Genomic DNA, 18787 nt, shown 5'->3' on the forward strand with positions numbered 1-18787 from the left:
GGGAATTTGAGATGCAGAAAATGAAAGAGTCTGAGACAATCAAAGATTACTCTGACAGATTGCTTTCTATTGCAAACAAGGTTAGGTTACTCGGCACTCAATTCGCTGATTCTAGAATTGTTGAAAAAATTCTGGTTACAGTGCCTGAGAGATATGAAGCATCAATAACCACCTTGGAGAACACAAAAGACTTGTCTAAGATCACCTTAGAAGCAGTGTTGCATGCGATGCAGGCTCAAGAGCAACGAAGGCTTATGAGGCAAGATCATGTGGTTGAAGGTGCTTTACCAGCCAAGCATCATGTAGTTGGAAGTACTGCAGGCAACCAAAGCAAAGATAGATGTAAAAAGAAGAATTACCCACCTTGCGAGCACTGTGGTAAAATGGGTCATCCACCGTTCAGATGTTGGAGAAGACCGGACGCAAAGTGCAGCAAGTGCAATCAGCTTGGACATGAAGCTGTGATTTGCAAAGGAAAATTTCAACAACTTGAAGTCAAAGCCCAGGTTGTAGAGCAAGATGAAGAAGATCAAATGTTTGTGGCAACATGTTTTTCATCTAAGAGTAGTTCAGAATGCTGGCTGATTGACAGTGGTTGTACAAACCACATGACATATGATAAAACCATCTTCAAAGATTTAAAGCCAACTCATATCTCAAAAGTCAGAATTGGCAACGGTGTCTATATTCCTGCAAAAGGAAAAGGAACCATCGTAATTTCAACGAGTTCAGGTATAAAAACAATCTCAGATGTTCTTTATGTACCTGATATTGATCAAAATCTGCTAAGTGTTGGTCAATTATTAGAAAAAGGGTTTAAAGTATCTTTCGAAAATCAACTTTGTCTCATCTTTGACATCACTGGTCGGGAGATTCTTAGGGTCAAAATGAGGGGTAAAAGCTTCTCATTTGATCCAATTGAGGAGGAGCAGACCGCTTATTTCACTCAAGTCAGTCCCACTGAACTTTGGCACAAGCGACTCGGTCACTGTCATATTTAAAGAATGTTGAACTTGAAGAAGAAAGACATGTCAAGAGGTCTACCGGTACTTTCTGATCATTTGCCAAACTGCAATGCTTGCCAGTTTGGTAAACAAAACAGAATTCCATTTCCTAAAACTGTTTGGAGAGCCACTAAAAAGCTTCAAATCATTCACACAGATGTTGCAGGACCTCAAAGAACTCCATCATTACAAGGTAGCCTATACTTTATTCTTTTCATAGACGACTTTACAAGAATGTGTTGGATTTATTTCTTGAAATTCAAGCATGAAGTGGCTGGAGTATTTTTAAAGTTTAAGAAGATGGTGGAAACTCAAAGTGGCTCCAAGATTCAATTTCTAAGGTCTGATAATGGCAAGGAGTATACATCAGCACAATTTAATTTATTTTACGAAGAAGCTGGAATTGAACATCAACTGACAGCTCCTTACACTCCCGAACAAAATGGAGTTAGTGAAAGGAGAAATAGATCAGTAATGGAGATGGCTAGATGTATGTTGCATGAGAAGGAATTGCCTAAACAATTTTGGGCAGAAGCGGCAAACACGGCGGTCTTTCTTCAAAATCGACTTCCAACCAAGGCTTTACAAGATAAAACTCCTTTTGAAGCATGGTATGAGTATAAGCCTTCACTAACCTTTCTTAAAGTGTTTGGTTGTGTTTGTTTTGCACATGTTCCAAAGGTTAAGCGTGACAAACTTGACAAAAAAGCACTTCCGGGCATTTTTGTGGGATACAGTTCACTTTCAAAGGCTTACAAAGTGTATCATCCTCAAACTGAAACACTGACTATAACTAGAGATGTACATTTCAACGAAGACCAGCAATGGGACTGGAAGAATCTACCGAAAACATCTGGATCTCTAAGCATTATTGAAGATACTCATCCTGAAAAGCAAACAACCGAGTTGTGTCTGAATGAATTAGAAGATGATCCCTCCATTAGAGGCAGAAGGCTGCTGTCAGACATATATCAAAGATGTAATGTAGCAATATGTGAGCCTTCTTGCTGCGAGGAAGCACGAAAAGATCCAAAATGGAAAAATGCAATGGAGGAGGAGATGTCAATGATACAAAAAAACAAAACATGGGAGCTGGTTGAAAAGCCTCAAGATAGAAAAGTCATTGGAGTTAAATGGGTTTTCAGAACAAAGCTCAATGCTGATGGCTCAATCAATAAATATAAGGCCAGACTCGTAGTTAAAGGGTATGAACAAATTTTTGGTGTTGATTATTCCGACACTTTTGCACCTGTATCCAGATTAGACACAATTAGATTGGTGTTAGCAGTTGCTGCTCAAAGGGGCTGGAAAGTATTCCAGTTAGATGTCAAATCAGCTTTTTTGAATGGAGTTTTACAAGAAGAGATATATGTGGAGCAGCCCGAGGGATTTGTGATGCAAGGTGAAGAAGATAAAGTCTATCTATTGAAAAAAGCCCTTTATGGGTTAAAACAAGCACCAAGGGCTTGGTACAGCAGGATAAATGATCACTTAATGAGTATAGGCTTTGTAAAAAGTTTATCTGAGTCCACTCTTTATGTGAAACATGCAGGAAATAATATTCTCATAGTTTCTCTTTATGTTGATGATCTTTTAGTGACTGGAGATGATGCAAGGTTGGTTGAGCAATTCAAACAAGAAATTATGCAAGCATTTGAAATGACAGACCTTGGTCTTATGACATATTTTCTTGGAATTGAGATCAAACAAAGTGACAATGAAGTGTTCATCTGCCAAAAAAAATATGCAAAGGAAATATTGAGAAAATTCCAGATGGAGGAGTGTAAGGCAGTTAGCACACCAATGAACCAAAAGGAGAAGTTGAGCAAGGAAGATGGTGCTGATAAAGTTGACGAAGGATACTACAGGAGTCTGATCGGATGTTTAATGTATCTCACTGCAACAAGACCGGACATTTTATTTGCTGTAAGTCTCCTCTCTCGCTTTATGCATTGTGCTAGTGAAATACATTTAGTAGCAGCAAGAAGAATATTGAGATATGTTAAAGGCACGGTTGATTATGGTGTCAAATATGAGAGTTGTCAAAATTTCAAGCTGTGTGGATTCTCTGATAGTGACTGGGCTGGATCTATTGATGACATGAAGAGCACTTCAGGATATTGTTTCAGTATAGGCTCTGGAGTTTTTTCATGGTGCACAAAGAAGCAGGAAACAGTAGCACAGTCCACTGCAGAAGCTGAGTTCATAGCAGCAACAGCAGCCGTAAATCAAGTTTTGTGGTTAAAGAAGATTTTATGTGATTTGCATCTTCAACAGAATCATAAAATAGAAATTTTTATTGACAACCAGGCAGCAATTGCAATTTCAAAGGATCCAGTGTGTCATGGGAAGACTAAACATTTTAACATCAAGCTCTACTTCTTAAGAGAGATGCAACAAAATGGAGAAGTGACTTTGGTTTATTGCAAGTCAGAGGATCAATTAGCAGATATGTTTACAAAGCCACTTCCTGTCAGCAAGTTTGAGTTTTTAAGGCAAAAAGTTGGAGTTTGCAGATCCTAAAGCAAGGAGGAGTGTTAATTATTTGCTTTTGGACTGCATTACGTGGCTGATTTATCTTTATTCTCTATTGTTTCAGTTTTTTTATTTTAGTCAATAAGTGGTACCTACACTTTAGGAGAAAGCAGTTGTTGTTATCCCACGTTCCTAGTTTAGTGGTGATGTAGTTGTGTTCTGTTTTGTTTTTTGAAACACTATTAAGTGTATTGTTTTAGTGAAATTAATTATATCAATCTCCCATTCCATTTCAACGTACTCTTCCCTGTCTATCATATTATTTTTCATTTATACCAAATAACCAACATCTTCATTAACGGTTTTTGTCATCTTATTACATGTATTAGTGCAAGTTTCCTACTACTTTGACTGGAATGTTAGGAATAGGACTAGACCAAAACACACCCTTCCATAACTGTAATAGCCTTCCCACGTAAAAACACTCTTTGTTTCTGTTCATCAAGATGAATATTGAGAACTCCTCCCCTAGTTGATGCCTGCACAAATGTAATCTACTGATTAGTATAACAATGACAAAGATAACCCAATGAGAGAAAATGGTAGAATAGTACTCTCTCTATCCCACAACTAGTAATGCATTTGGAAAAAAATATGTGTTCCAAAATGAGTGTCCCTCTCAATTTTCAACCTAATATAAATTTCTTTTTTCTAATTATACTTTCTAATTAGTAATTATGTGTATCACTTTCAAGTCAATAAATTCCACTTTATTTATAGTATTTTCTTAGTACGTGTAAAATAAGCAGTCCCGTGAGCATAGCTCAGTTGGTAGGACAATGGATTATTGTATGCAGGGGCCGGAGTTTGAACCCCAGACAACCCACTTATTCACCTTATAAGGTGAATTCTGGCCACTAGGCTACCTGACCAAAAAAAAAAGTAAATATGACGCTCATTGTGGAATGGAGAGAGTACCTGATAAGCCTTTAAATCGCACTTTCCGAGCTTCTTGCTCCAATAGGATGCCAAGCCACAATGGGCACTCCCACAAACAGGATCCTGAACCAAATATGAGTTATCAACAACATTATCTAATTCCTTTATTTTCTTAGAAATGACCAGCAATGGACCGTGTAAACATAGGTTGTAATAATAATATTATAACTAAAGTATACACTCAGAAGAGAACTATCATTTTTATTGTTGAGGGATTACAATGCAGTTCGAAAATTGCATTGACAATGTTGTGTTAAAATACTCAAATTCTGAACGTTACCTTCGATATTCTATATTCAACTCTTCAATCCATTGCATTGTTAAGAAGACATTAACAATGCAATTGTAGGAACATTATATTCATAGTTCTCAACCACTTACCTCATTGATTCCAAATTTTGGGGCGAAGAATCGACTGTAGAAGTCAAATCCAGACTCTGGAGGAGCAATCCCTGTAACAATTAATCCCCTTCCAGGTAATTTAGCAATTGCATCCAGTTGTGGCTGTATTTCTGTGACATTTTTTCCAGATGCGACCACAACCTAGAAGAAATAATAAGCTTACTAATTTTGAATATGCACAAATTACACAAAACATAGTTGCAGTTTTGCACGTAGCATGTGATAGTTCTTACTCCTTTCTCCAATAATCAAGCAGGTTAACATATATGCAATAACAATGACTAAAATAAGGTCTAAAAAATGTGCTAATAAATATGCAAGCTAGAAGATTAAAGAATTACAAGTAAATCTTCTCCTGTTCTCTTTATATCAATTATGGAAGCACCATTTGTTGCATCAGAAATGAGTGAAGTATCATCAGAATTGAATTCTGCAACAGGGTAAGCAGGAAAATCCATTTCAATATAAAATCCAGCTGCAGCTTCATCATTCAGCAAATTCGGCACACCAGTCACATCGATCGATGAGATCTTTCTAACAGTTAAAACTCCAGACAGTGTCACAAATTCAATAACATTCTTGTCCACCAAACCAGATGAAAACAGTGTGTGTGCAGCTGCTAATGTGGCATGGCCACAAAGATTAACCTGTAGTATTATAATAAGATCCATATAATGTTAATACTAATTGTTTATATAGTGCATTTACTAACCTATGTTTTTGTACCAAAAATAGTAATAATAACCTATGTTTAAGAATATTGAAAAGTCTCTAATTAAAAACAAGTGTGTGTGGTTTTGTGGACATGAATTGTAGTACCTCAGTAACAGGAGTAAACCATCTAAGACCAAAACGAGGAATAGAAGTTCCATGAATAGGAGTCAAATAACATGTTTCAGAGATGTTGAATTCAGCAGCTACTGATTGCAACCATTCATCATCTTTCTCCTCTTCTAATAAACACACTGCTGCTGGATTCCCTTTGAATGCTGAATTTGTGAATGCATCAACCTGTGTATGTACCTCATCATATTACTCAGATTCACACAACAGCTACGTTTTTTTCACAATAATAATAACAAACACTGTTAACTGTTCAAAAATAAGCAAACATACCACGTAGTATTTGACATGTTTCTTTGCCATTTGATGGATGATAAGGGAACAAGTGTTGGTGATAAAACTGGTCAAAGCTCCTATGGATACTGTGGACACAGTTCAGCCACCTCAACAATATATAAAAATGAAAATCGATACACACACACATGTTTTGACTCTGGACCCTGTACAAAAAAAATATTAAATAATATGGTCCCCTACAATTATAATAATAGGAAATTGTTAAGAACGAAAAGTGTCTCATGTGATATACCAAATGTTGTTTCAAACTGAACTTGATACTTCATCTTTAGGTCTATCATCACCTCTCAAGATATGTATTATTCTAAACCTTTCACCACCTTAATTAAGTAATATATATTAATTTGAGTGTTGGAATGTCAGCATTACACCCCCACCATTGGACGTTGTCTTGTCTCCGAGGTAGTCTCAACCAAACATTGTTGTCTTAAGAGCACTTCTTCCACCAATCCGCCGTTACAGTCTGAGTTCGGTGTAGAATAAAGGCCACTGTAACTTTTTTAAGTTAAGGATTTCCATGTCCTTAGTACTTCAGTGATAGGGAGTGGGAGTGTTGATTCTGACAAAATTAAGATAAAGGGAACATAAATTTAGTTTTAAGCACTAATATTTTGTTTTTCTTGTTTCTAACCCAAGAAAAATACTTAGATGGTCACAACCATTTAGACATACCATTTGAAGCACACACAAAAAAATAAATATCATTTACTTATTTTTAAAATACACATTTTTAATTATTTTCTCTTTCTAGTTTTATTCAATTATGAGTGTGTCTAGTGTAACCAAATGTAGTGACAACTTTCTCTTACCCTAAACAACACCGACACCGTGGTGGTTAGAGTTTTAAAAAACAAACATAAAATTCATAAATCACCATACAATATAAAGTATTGTTTGATTCATGCAAGTCATCAACTTGATTCGTTTCTAGTATCAAAATCGAATTAAAGACGATTTTATAATCATCCGAATACGGATTTTTGGTCTATTATTTGCAAAGTTATACAAGAGTTCAAATAGAAAACATCCATTCATGACATTAACAAGCTTTCCAAACATCAATATCATTTTGCTCTGCTCATACATAGTATGAATATGAACAACTATTCCACTAGATGATGCCAACTCAAAAGCAATCACCAGATCAATTTATTCAACTGAATAAATCCACAACACTCGTGTATATCAAATATACAAAATGCTCAGGCTTATTCTTTTTTATGTGGTAAAGTATCAAAATAATCAAGTGCTCCAATAACAATTTTGTCATCTGATAGTAATTAGTACATGTATTGGTGCATGTATTTGACTGGAATGTTCGGAATAGGACTAGACCAAAACACATCCTTCCATCACTGTAATAGCCTTCCCACGCAAAAACACTCTTTGTTTCTGTTCATCAATATGAATATTCAGAATTCCCCCTCTAGCTGATGCCTGAACAAATGTAATCTAAAAATTAGAACCACAATGACAAAAATAATCACAATGAGGGAATAGAAAAGATAGTAATATAATAGTACTACCTGATAAGCCTTTAAATCACACTTCCCCAATTTCTTGCTCCAATAGGATGCCAAGCCACAATGTGCACTCCCACAAACTGGATCCTGAAAGCAAATATAGGTTATTAACAACATTATCTCATTTCTTCTATTTTCATATCTTGATTCAGTTTAAAAATTGAATGTCCAAGATCCAAATATGTAGCTTTTTTTTTACTTTCAGTATTCAAATTTTCCTTTATTGTATAATGAAAGAGGCATTGTCAATGCAACTGGAGAACATTCTAGTCATAGTTCTTTGCCACATACCTCGTTGATTCCATGTTTCGGGCAGAAATATCGACTGTAGAAGTCAAATCCGGACTCTGGAGGAGCGATCCCTGTAACAATAATCCCCATCCCGGCACATTTAACAATTGCATCAAATTGTGGTTGTACTTCTGTGACATTTTCTCCAGATGTGACAACAACCTAGGAGAAATAGTAAACAAACAGTTAATATTTGGCATGTTAGAGTAACTACCAATTTTGGTAGGACTTTGTCTATACAAGTTTACTATTAACAGCACTTTTTTTCTTCAAATCTTACGGCTACCATAACCACTAACTAATATCTGCTTATCAAACAATAAATAAATGTGGAATGGAGAAGAGGAGTTACAAGTAAATTATCTCCATTTGTTGTCCTCTTTATATCAATAATGGAAGCACCATTCAATGCTCCAGATATGAGTGAAGCATCATTACAGTTGAATTCTGCAATAGGGTCAACAGGAAAATCCAATTCGATATAAAATCCAACCGAAGCTTCACCGTTCAGCAAATTCGATCCACTAGTGACATCAATCCTTTTCGCAGTTAGAATTCCAGATCGTGTCACAAATTCAACAACGCTCTTGTCCACCAAACCAGATGAAAACAGTGTGTGTGCAGCTGCTAGTGTGGCATGGCCACAAAGATCGACCTGTGGTATTATAATAGCATCCATGTAATGTCAATAATGGTATAAATCGCGAATATGAAGATGAGTTTATTATTGTTACATCTAAATCACAAAGATATAAACTAAATAAACACAAAAAAACTGTCCCTAAAAGAACATCAATACAATGGCCAAATTAGGGGTATTCTTAAATTTCTTTAGCATACATTTTAGTTCTGTTGGCACTAATATCTGTTTTTTTTTTTCTCTCTTTATCAATCATTAAGTTTCCCTTTTGTTAGGTTAGAACAGCAACCTTTGTTCACAAGAGTAACGAAACAATCAACGCAAATAACAAACAGCCGGTGTTTGGCCAATATTGCCTACACTTCAGAATTCAGACTGCCGAGACACACGGCAGTTGATTTGTATTATCAACTAAACATTCGAGTTTACAGTGTGCAGACGGTATTTAAATGCTACAATCTAGATTGCAACATTACCTCTGAACCTTTTGAGGCCCTATCCGCTTCTTAGTAACTATGAGTCATACTCAACATGTTGCTTTAAAAAAAATGTCACATGTGCTTGGTTGTTAAATTCTACAGTTACATTATACAAAAAGAAAAAAGTATGTATGATTTTGTGGTGATAAATTGCAGTACCTCAGTAACAGGAGTAAACCATCTGAGACCAAAACGAGGAATAGAGGTTCCATGAATAGAAGTCAAATAACATGTTTCAGAGATGTTGAATTCAGCAGCTACTGATTGCAGCCATTCATCATCTTTCTCTTCTTCTAATAGACACACTGCTGCTGGATTCCCTTTGAATGCTGAATCCGTGAATGCATCCACCTGTGTACTTCATCACTCAGTCTCAGATTCACACAACAGCTGTGTTTTTTTCACAATAATAACAACACAGTTATAACAGTACACAATGAAATAAATAAACAAACTACATACCACGTAGTATTTCACAGGTTTCTTTGCCATTGAAGATATGCTAACTGTAACAGGTCTTGGTGATGAAACTGGTCAATGTCCCTATGGAGTGAGTATGGATGGACTATACACAACTCAGCCGCCTCCAAAACTTTATTGAGAAATACTATAGAATACTTTAAGCATTTTAAGACTTTAAATGGTAACATTTCATAAAAGTTTGTGTAATCAGTGCATCAAAAATTCAAATATTTGACTTTTATTATAAAAAAGTTTCTTATTATAGAATCTATAAAGAGCACTCTGCGGCACAGTTAGCAAAACTCAACTTTGTTACATCTGAACAATGATACATATAACACCGATTGGTCAATGGTTGTTGGAGTTTTAAATTCTCTGCAGTATAATAGTAATATCCTCCAACATGACGTGATAAAAATGAATTCTAAAAACCAAAAACTCTTGCCAACAAATATTATTTAGAAATTTTCAAAAGTAAAACAAACTTTAAAATGCTTAAAAATTTACAACATTTTTGCAAGCAATGAACCACCGCCTTAGTCAATCTTCATTTGTTTAATTTGTGGTCGAAGAATTTTTGTAAAAAAAGAAAAGAAAAAAAGAAAAAAATCTCTTACGCTAAGATTCCCAACTTTTTATAGAGATGATTCAAACAAGGAGGTGTAGTATTAGTCAACAATCTTTGTATTCACTGAAGATTTTTTATGTGAAATTTTCTGCTTTGTCTTCTAATCTAAGAATTTAGATGAAATACTCTTGCATTGAATTTAGATTGTTCAGCCGGAAAATAGGTAAAATTTGACAAAGAATTGTTCGATCAAGAAATCGCTAGCCATCTCGTTTTAGATATACACACAGACACATATTGACATATAAATCTGATAATCGGAAGTTTTCAGTTTTCATAATTAATTAAAATCTTTATTTCATAAGCTACAACAGATAAAACCAACAATCAACATTTTATTGTTGACTGATGGTATCAACCAATTAAAAATACAGGTTGGCAATGAACTAATTTACAGTGATATTTGGAAAATAAATTAAAATAAACTACATTTTGAACATTGTCCATCCCTGTACAAAGGGAGGGACTTGATTTTAGTTCTGAGAATATCCAATAATAATGGGTTTTATTGTATGGACAATGGACAGCAGTTCTGCCCCAAACAAACTACCAACTTCCTTCCTTGGACATTCTCAGGAAATGGGACAGAGTGATCTTTGGGAGCTCGGGAGAAGCCCTTTTCTTTTTCTTTATCTTTGTCGTCTTTGACGTCTCTCTGCCATTCAAATCAGACACCGTGTCTGATGCGAGATTGTAGAACTGTTAACAAAAATATCAATAAAACTAACATTATATACTCGGGTAAACGAACTAAAGTAACAGTAGTTCAGATGTTGAAAGCATGAAGGGGAAGTTATTTTGATGTTACTCTATCTCACACAACACTAGTTTGTTTGACAGAAAATGTTTCGCACATAAAGCATTGGGTTAAATATGTTTTTAGTCCCTATAAATATGTCAACTTTTCGTTTTAGTCCCTCTAAAAAATCTCTTTGACTTTTGGTCCCTACAAAATTTTCCATCTTCAACTTTGGTCCCTCCTTTAAAGTAAACTCATATGTAGAATTCATATTTTTTAATAAAATTTTGCAGAAAAATTCATAATATTATGACAATCTCTCCCAAAAAAAAATTAGAATTTTTTAACAAAACATGAATTTAATATGAGTTTTTATATTTTTTACGGTTAAAAATTCATATTTAATTTGTAATTTGTTAAAAAATTCTAATTTTTTTGGGAATTTTTTTTTACAATATTCTACACATTTCTGCATAATTTCATTAAAAAATACAAAAATTAACTTAAAAATAGGGACCAAAAGTAGTGATTGAAAATTTTATAGGGACTAAAAGTTGAAGGAAAATTTTAGAGGGACTAAAACGAAAAGTTTGTATATTTATAGGGAGCAAAAACATATTTAACCCTAAAGCATTTTATGCTGTTTGGTGTAAAACTAAACAGTCTCTGAGTTTGAGGTAATATTCAAAAGAAAAATATTTCTCAGGGTACAACACATGATGAAAAGCTTTCAGGAAGCTATTTTATTAAAAACATTTTGAACTCTTTTTTGTGAATATTTTTCTTCTGTCGTGATAGAGCATCATATTTTCAGTATTAACAGAGGGGGTAGCTTATCTGATACTTACCTCACAAACTCCATGCAGCAACAATCTATGGAAAGGATCTTTAATACTAAGTTCAAGAACGTCTCCATCCGTGCTTTCGGTTATGAAGGCCCGTAGACATTCCTGGGAGTAATAAAGGTTCCATGTAAACGCCGAGAAACATATTTTAAACGACAGCAAAGGAAAAAATACAACAAGCACTGATAATTTTGCCCATTTTCCGTGTAACAGGACAGAGCGGCGTAATAATAATAATCAGGTATATACCTCATAACCCTCAATGAGTTCAAAAAGAGAGCTGCGGCGAAGTGCCTCTCTTGTATTACAACCAACTCTACGCCAACCATTCAACACTGCCATCTTGTCAGCATCAATGTGACCTTCCTTCTTTTCTAAAGAATTTTCAAAGGCGTGAATTATATTAACCTACCAAACAGATAAAACAGATAGATGTTTGTCAGTTGTGACCGCACCACATCACATGAAAATATAATCAAAATGCAATTGACAATAAGCATGTCAGCAACCAGCATACAGATTATATTTTCACCTTGATCTAAACTAATCTAATTCCTCACACATGCAAACATAGCTTCACATGATTAGGATACCCACACAAACCACTACATATGTAAATTTCACACAAACCATGATAACACTAACAAGATCTCAAGCACTATAAACACAAGCCACACCCTAAACAACATTAGGACCATCCCATCATAACAAACTGCTAAAGAAACGAGGGAAATTTTGAAGTTATAACTAAAATTTGCTCTGCCAAGTCAAAACCAATATTAATAAAACTAATGCTTGTTGAATCCAATTTCAAGGGCATCAAATTGCTTTCTTAAACAGTGGAAATTTTGAGGAAATGATCTGCAAGAGAGAGAAAGAAATATAACCTCTTTGTCCATGTCTATATTTCTGAATCTGTCCCACTCCTCCACATTAGTCAAGGAAAATGTTGAAGGTGGAACTTCATCACCTGTTTTATGAACCCAAACATTATAAACATAAAAAAAAAAAAAAAAAAAGGGAACAACGGCCAATCCATAGAAAAAGGAAAGAAAGAATAAAGCCACTAGGATTGGGCTAGTGGTTAGGGGCTTGGGAAGTTTGCATGAGGTCATAGGTTCAAACCTCAATGCGACCATTGTACTCTAAGAAAGGAAAGAAAAAATAGATTAGAAAGTGAATATAGAATTATAGTATTATTTAAAGTTGAAAGCCAGTTAGGAATTGTAGTTATTTAAAGTTCAAAGCCAGTCAACTTTCACAATGTCCTGCATATTTTATGTAAATTTTATATTGATTCCCCTTCATTCAAATGCACTTAAACAATAACAATGCATGCACACAGAGAAGAAAAACATGAAACTTTAAATAAGCTCTCGTGCATGGAAGAATCCCATGAAGAATCCCATTCTTGTTGCCTAAATGCAACTGCAGTCTCAGCCAAAAAAACACCACTATAAACGGCGTGAATTCAGTGCATAACACACACATTAGTCACACGAATAATTACCAAATGGTGGTGGAGCAAACAAGCCTCTAATTTCCTCTGCATTTAAACGCGGCACTAGTTCCATCAAGAGACGGTCATTTAACCACCTACGAGATCTTCGATTTGTGACCTGAGACGGGTAATATTAGACTCAATTTAATTCAAAATAAGTAAAACCGTGAATTCATACAATACAAGCACGCTTATGAAAACACAAATAAGCAATTAGCAAAGATTAGCCTCATGTGACATAATCATATAATCAGACCAAAAAGAAGTGACTAGACAACCTTGCACTATGTCACTGAAAATCTTAATTCCATTTCATAGACGCAGTTATGAAATTCTTCATTTATCCTCCAAATTTAAGATACAAGAGCAACATACAGAGTACAAATTCAGCTAATAAATACTTTCATTAAGTGAGTTCATTAGAGAATGGAACTTGAATAGGAAAATCATTTAACAACTTGAGATGAATTAAAGCTAAACAATTAAAATCAACACAACATATTTTTTTTTGTCTTAACCATTTGGTTCCCGGGTATAAAGGTGCCCTGGTAATCAGGAGTTCCGCCGTGACATGGCCAAGAATTGTTTGTGGAGCTCATCAACTACTTGAGTCCAATCCCTTGATTAAACACCCAACATTTCTTATAGAGTTAAAAACCAACTAAAAATTCTGATTTGTTTTGTTTCATTGAAAAGTCGATATAATGTGACTCAATCATAAATACTCATAAACATAATGGTACTAATAAATACACTAAGTTTCATATTTTGATACATATATAGACATGGAAATGTTGCAAATCCAACAAAAATGAACAACAGAAATAAACTTCCATTATGTATTGATAAAAAAATCCATAACAAATAAGAATAAAAAGTTCCATTTGTTTCTTATTTATCTCACACTTAACAGAGACAGTAGCAATAGATAGATGATGAAACAAAAACCAAATTTTTATTTATTTGATGAGCACAAGTTACACACACCTTTCCGGTAAAGCTTTCAAGGAACTCAATTTTCTTTTCAATTGACATGGAATTGGATTTTGCACCATCACCTGCAACAAAAAAAAAAAAATTTATTTGAAAACACAATCGATCTGCAGATGAAAATTCAATTAATAAAATGAAATGAAGTTAATAGTTGGAAAATGAAAAAAAAAAAAAAATGGAGGAAAATGGACCTCTGGGGTGGTTGATTAAATGGGAAGAAAGGAGAAGGTCGAGATCTCTGTGCTGAAGAACCATGATGATTGATGATGCAGTTGGATCTAAGGAACAAGGATTGAAACGAAATGAGATTGGATTTGGTGTAAGACAAAATGACACGAATGCGAAACACTTTGATTATTTGTTTCAAGTCAAGATAAACAAACTAGTGGAAGAGGTATTTTTTGGTCTCAGGGAGAATATTCTTTTGCTTAATTAAGGTTTATTATTTGTCAAAAAAAAAAATTAAGGATTATTATTATTATGTCTTTGATGACCGTGTTATGTTCTTGGAATGCAAGTCCTGGACCCGGTCCGTCACCCGCTAATCTTTTCTTTTTGAGTTAATAGGCAATTACCTCCTGAAATTGTAAGTTTCGTCATTTACTTCTTGAAATTAACAAAACTTTAATTACTTCCCTGAAATTGCACAAGGGATGGCAATTGGACTCAGGCCCAATGGGCACCCGCAAAAAATACCCGCAATGGGTAGGGTAAAACCCCGCTTTTATGGGCATGGGTTTGGGTCCGGGTAATTACCCGTAAATTTAGATGGGTATGGGTGCGGGTAAGGGCACTATGCTACCCAGCCCCGCAACCCGCATATACAAATTTATATAATATAATAAATATTTTTTTTTGGTGTACAATTATTTAATTTATTTAGCTATTTAAGTGTAAACTTAAACCTAAAAACTAACACGGTAACCGTTTCATCCTTACCTTCGTAAGCTCACGAGCTACAAATTTATGATTTAAAAATCAATTTGATGTTTATTTTAGCATGCATTTTTTATATGTATTTTGAATATTTTTATTTTAATTTTAGAGGAATATTTTGGATGTTTTTTTATTTGGCTAAATACTACGATTTCTACTATTTTATGAGTTTCTTTACAAAAATTTGGATCGTAGTTTTCTTTCAATTGTGATGTTTTTTATTGTCTTTTTATAATTAAAGTGCGGGTAATGGGTACGGGTATGGGTACTTAGGTGCCCATAGGGTATGGGGAAGGGCACTAAAGTTGTTACCCACGAGGGTACGGACTCGGGTACGGGCATTTTTTATAAACGCGGGTATGGGGAAGGGTATTATAGTACCCTACCCATTGGGTACCCATTGCCATCTCTATGCACAACGTTAATCAATTTACCCCATCCGGTCAAATTCTTCTATTAATCAACATGACGTTTTACAAATACCCCCTTAAAGTTTTGCACTTATATGCAAAATGTCCCTTGAACTTGAAAATTTATATATTTTTTTTCTTAATTGGATGAAGGAGCATGATTCCCAAAGCCTTGGTAAGCTCCTGCTGCCAGCTTGTTATTTGTGAATGATGAAACACATTGCACATACAATTAGAGAATGGGGGGATAAATCTCAGGCAGCTAGCTGAGATCATAGTAATGAAGAAATGGGATCTGAAGCTATAGTTAATGATGGACCTGCAATTTATTTTTATATCACCTATTTGTCTTAATTGTACAATGGTTCAAGTTGCACTTGTCCTGTCTTGCTTGTTATGAACTCCAAACTATCTATCTATAAATCTTACAATGGAGAAGCTTCCGATTTTCCTGTTTTTTCCTCTTCTAGTGAATTCCGTTCTTCTCCTTATTTTGCTTGTCTTTTCAATGGTTGTATTAGAAAGAAAAAATAAAGACAGAGTAGGTGCCAGTGCAGTGGTGCAGGTGCCAGAATTTGCAGTACAGTGCAGGGCCTTTCTTTCTCTCCAAGGCTCTTTCTCTCTCTCTCTCACGCTCCAAGGCCCTTTCTTTCTCTCCAAGGCTCTCTCTCTCTCTCTCTCTCTCTCTCTCTCTCTCTCACACACACACACACACTCCAAGGCCCTTTCTCTTCCCTCAGTAGTATTTAAAGGCAAGAGCCTTGCCTTGCCATCACATTTTGCAAGCAAATCTATGCTTCTTTTTACTTCATGTTGTGCTGTATTATGCATTTTCATGATGTTTGATAAATTTCCATTTTCATACTCTACAATTGATGATGCAGGTCTAAAATTATATGTGATACAATTAACAACTTATCTCATTGGTATGCATTCTTTTTCATTCTTATTTACAGCATAAATACAAATACATGAACATCTTTATGTCATTCTCCATTATGCAACTTTTTGCCTTTTCTTTGTCTCCCATCCATAGGTTTCCACAGCCAACTCAAGGAATTCTCAAAGGATGAACCACGCCACCAGAAAACAGCATGAAGGTAATTCAAAAGAACACAATAATTAGAATATTTCACCAAGTTAGTGTGGGGAAGGAAAATTGAATTTTAGTTCACAAAACTGACGGGGAGATTGTTTACTACTGTCAACTGCATATTTAACATCTTCATTTTAATGATTTTCACATATTCATGGGTATTCATCAAATTTCAGGGATACATCTTTTCATGGTGCTCATAAAATTTCTATTATCCTCTTCATTTTTTCAGCCGGAAACCCTTGATATGAAAGCAAATGATAGATATTATCCAAATAGACAAGTTTAAGGTATACCTCTTAACTCCTTTTTCTTTGACAGGCACTGTTAACTCTCTTAGTGATAGTTTTCTCATTTCTCTCTTTTTTTTCAACAGGTTTCCTCCCCCCACATAACCAAACCTCGCCTAAGAGTCTAACATCTTTTCTACATTGACAGCTACATCTATTTTATCACTAACAGTTATATTTATAATTATACTTTTAACCATTTATTGTCTTATGCATAGTCTCTCTTCATTCACAACATTCTTAGTACAAAACAGAGGTATATGGCTAAATATGTGTGTGTGTGTGTGTGTGTGTGTGTGTGTGTGTGTGTGTGTGTGTGTGTGTGTGTGTGTGTGTGTGTGTGTTTCCATATATTATTAAGTGGAAAAAAATGATATCCTATTCTGCACAAAACAATCAAAAACCAATTGCAAGCTAAAAATAATAAACTTTCTTCAAATTCGTAACAGCTTACAGTTGAATAATAAAGTGAATGAATGAGAAAGAATTCAAAAGTAGAAGGCCAACACTTTTTTTAATAATAAACAAGAGATTACAGGTTCTATACAATAGTTTTCATTTTTTTACTTACAATGATAATGTGTATTATGGACAACAGCAAACAAGCATGTAAACAAGTCCTCATCAGACAATTACTTCATCAGATCTGCAGATTTGTGTAGGTCCTTCATCAGACAATTCCTCAAAGCGTTTGGATAGCAGCCAAACAGGCATGTCGACAAGAACATGATCTGCATATTTATGTATTGCATATTTGTGTAGATTAAGAAACATTATCTGCATATTTGTGTAGATTAAGAAAGATGCATCAGTCACCCATAAGATGTCCTCAAAATTTATAATTTTACCAATGCCATCCATAAGATGTCTTCAGAAATTATAATTTTACCAATGTTACTAAACATGTGTCTATAATAAAATTAATAAAATTAATTCTTCAACAAGCAAACATGTGCCATCTTACTAATTTTTGTTTCTGTAATTTATTCCTATATTATTATTGTTATTGTTATTATTTGTATTCATTCAATCATTATATGTAAGGAAAATATGAGGAGTCCTAAAGGCATACAATGGAATTCACGTTCACACTTTTAATAGGAGAGGTTATTATAAGGCATGGCAAAAGAAAAATTGACTTGCAAGTCCATTATAATGGTTAATCGTGTTTATAAGTCATGTGTTTGACTAGCAAGTATTCTCCATAACAAACATTTGAAAACTTTTGAGCATAACAAGTGACTATGTTGGTTACAATTGTATTAAACGAAAAACAAATTCAAAAGATAAGTCCAATTAAATAATTTAAATTTAAATTAAATATGCATGTGGTTTCATGAGAAGTTTGAACAAGTAAATCAGATATTAGCATCAGCCATATGATATTAGCTTCAACAAGGAATTATAACATATCATGTTGCCATTTTATTAATTTTTGCTTCAGTGATTTATTCATATATTATTATTAATAATATTTATTCAACTGTTAAATGAAAGGAAGATATGACAATTCCTAGAGGCATGCCATGGAATTCATGTTCACAATTTGACTAAGAGAGTCGATTAAAAGGCATGGCAAAAGAAGTATTGAGTTGCAAGTATTCTCCATAACCATCTTTTGAAAACTTGTGGTTATGAAAAAGATCATAACAAGTGAGTGTGTTTGTTACATGTGGTTTCATGGGAACTTTGAATTGTAAAACAAAGAATTTGAGTTATAGTCGAAGGAAACAACAACCAGGTTCATAAGCAATGTTGTAAAGGGATAATTTGTTACCTCTGGCTTTGCACTAACAAAACTCAAAGTATTACAAGACTTTTAAAATAAAATAAAAATTTGATAAGAGCCGAAACACAAATCCAAAGGCAAAACGATGCATTAATAAGATTTTTTTTTTTAAAAAAAAGGGACTCACCCAACTGAAATTTACAAG

At 34.4% G+C, this 18787-nt stretch overlaps 4 protein-coding genes across 4 annotated transcripts; 1 reads left to right on the forward strand and 3 right to left on the reverse strand.

Moving 5' to 3' along the window:
* Window positions 1-229: 229 nt before the first annotated feature.
* LOC146956554 (secreted RxLR effector protein 161-like) lies at window positions 230-3626 on the forward strand. The gene is made up of 2 exons (XM_085729440.1): window positions 230-342; window positions 2854-3626. The coding sequence occupies exons 1-2, from the start codon at window positions 255-257 to the stop codon at window positions 3525-3527; spliced, it is 762 nt and encodes a 253-aa protein (XP_085585566.1). The 5' UTR covers window positions 230-254; the 3' UTR covers window positions 3528-3626.
* Window positions 3627-3771: 145 nt separating this feature from the next.
* LOC146956555 (uncharacterized) lies at window positions 3772-6089 on the reverse strand. Its single transcript, XM_085729419.1, has 6 exons — window positions 5997-6089; window positions 5700-5891; window positions 5222-5527; window positions 4860-5021; window positions 4458-4541; window positions 3772-4018 (listed from the first exon to the last, which is right to left on the reverse strand). The coding sequence occupies exons 1-6, from the start codon at window positions 6024-6026 to the stop codon at window positions 3911-3913; spliced, it is 882 nt and encodes a 293-aa protein (XP_085585545.1). The 5' UTR covers window positions 6027-6089; the 3' UTR covers window positions 3772-3910.
* Window positions 6090-6974: 885 nt separating this feature from the next.
* On the reverse strand, window positions 6975-10167 carry LOC146956556 (uncharacterized). Its single transcript, XM_085729424.1, has 6 exons — window positions 9416-10167; window positions 9113-9304; window positions 8187-8489; window positions 7835-7996; window positions 7547-7630; window positions 6975-7457 (listed from the first exon to the last, which is right to left on the reverse strand). Exons 1-6 carry the CDS (start codon window positions 9443-9445, stop codon window positions 7350-7352), a joined length of 879 nt encoding a protein of 292 aa, XP_085585550.1. The 5' UTR covers window positions 9446-10167; the 3' UTR covers window positions 6975-7349.
* Window positions 10168-10294: 127 nt separating this feature from the next.
* On the reverse strand, window positions 10295-14468 carry LOC146956557 (R3H domain protein). Its single transcript, XM_085729430.1, has 7 exons — window positions 14313-14468; window positions 14116-14186; window positions 13138-13246; window positions 12515-12597; window positions 11877-12035; window positions 11631-11732; window positions 10295-10742 (listed from the first exon to the last, which is right to left on the reverse strand). Exons 1-7 carry the CDS (start codon window positions 14374-14376, stop codon window positions 10590-10592), a joined length of 741 nt encoding a protein of 246 aa, XP_085585556.1. The 5' UTR covers window positions 14377-14468; the 3' UTR covers window positions 10295-10589.
* Between the last annotated feature and the right edge of the window lie 4319 nt (window positions 14469-18787).

This window comes from Medicago sativa, chromosome 1 (assembly GCF_051527215.1).
Source record: "Medicago sativa cultivar Bolivia chromosome 1, Bolivia_mono, whole genome shotgun sequence".
NCBI lineage: Eukaryota > Viridiplantae > Streptophyta > Magnoliopsida > Fabales > Fabaceae > Medicago > Medicago sativa.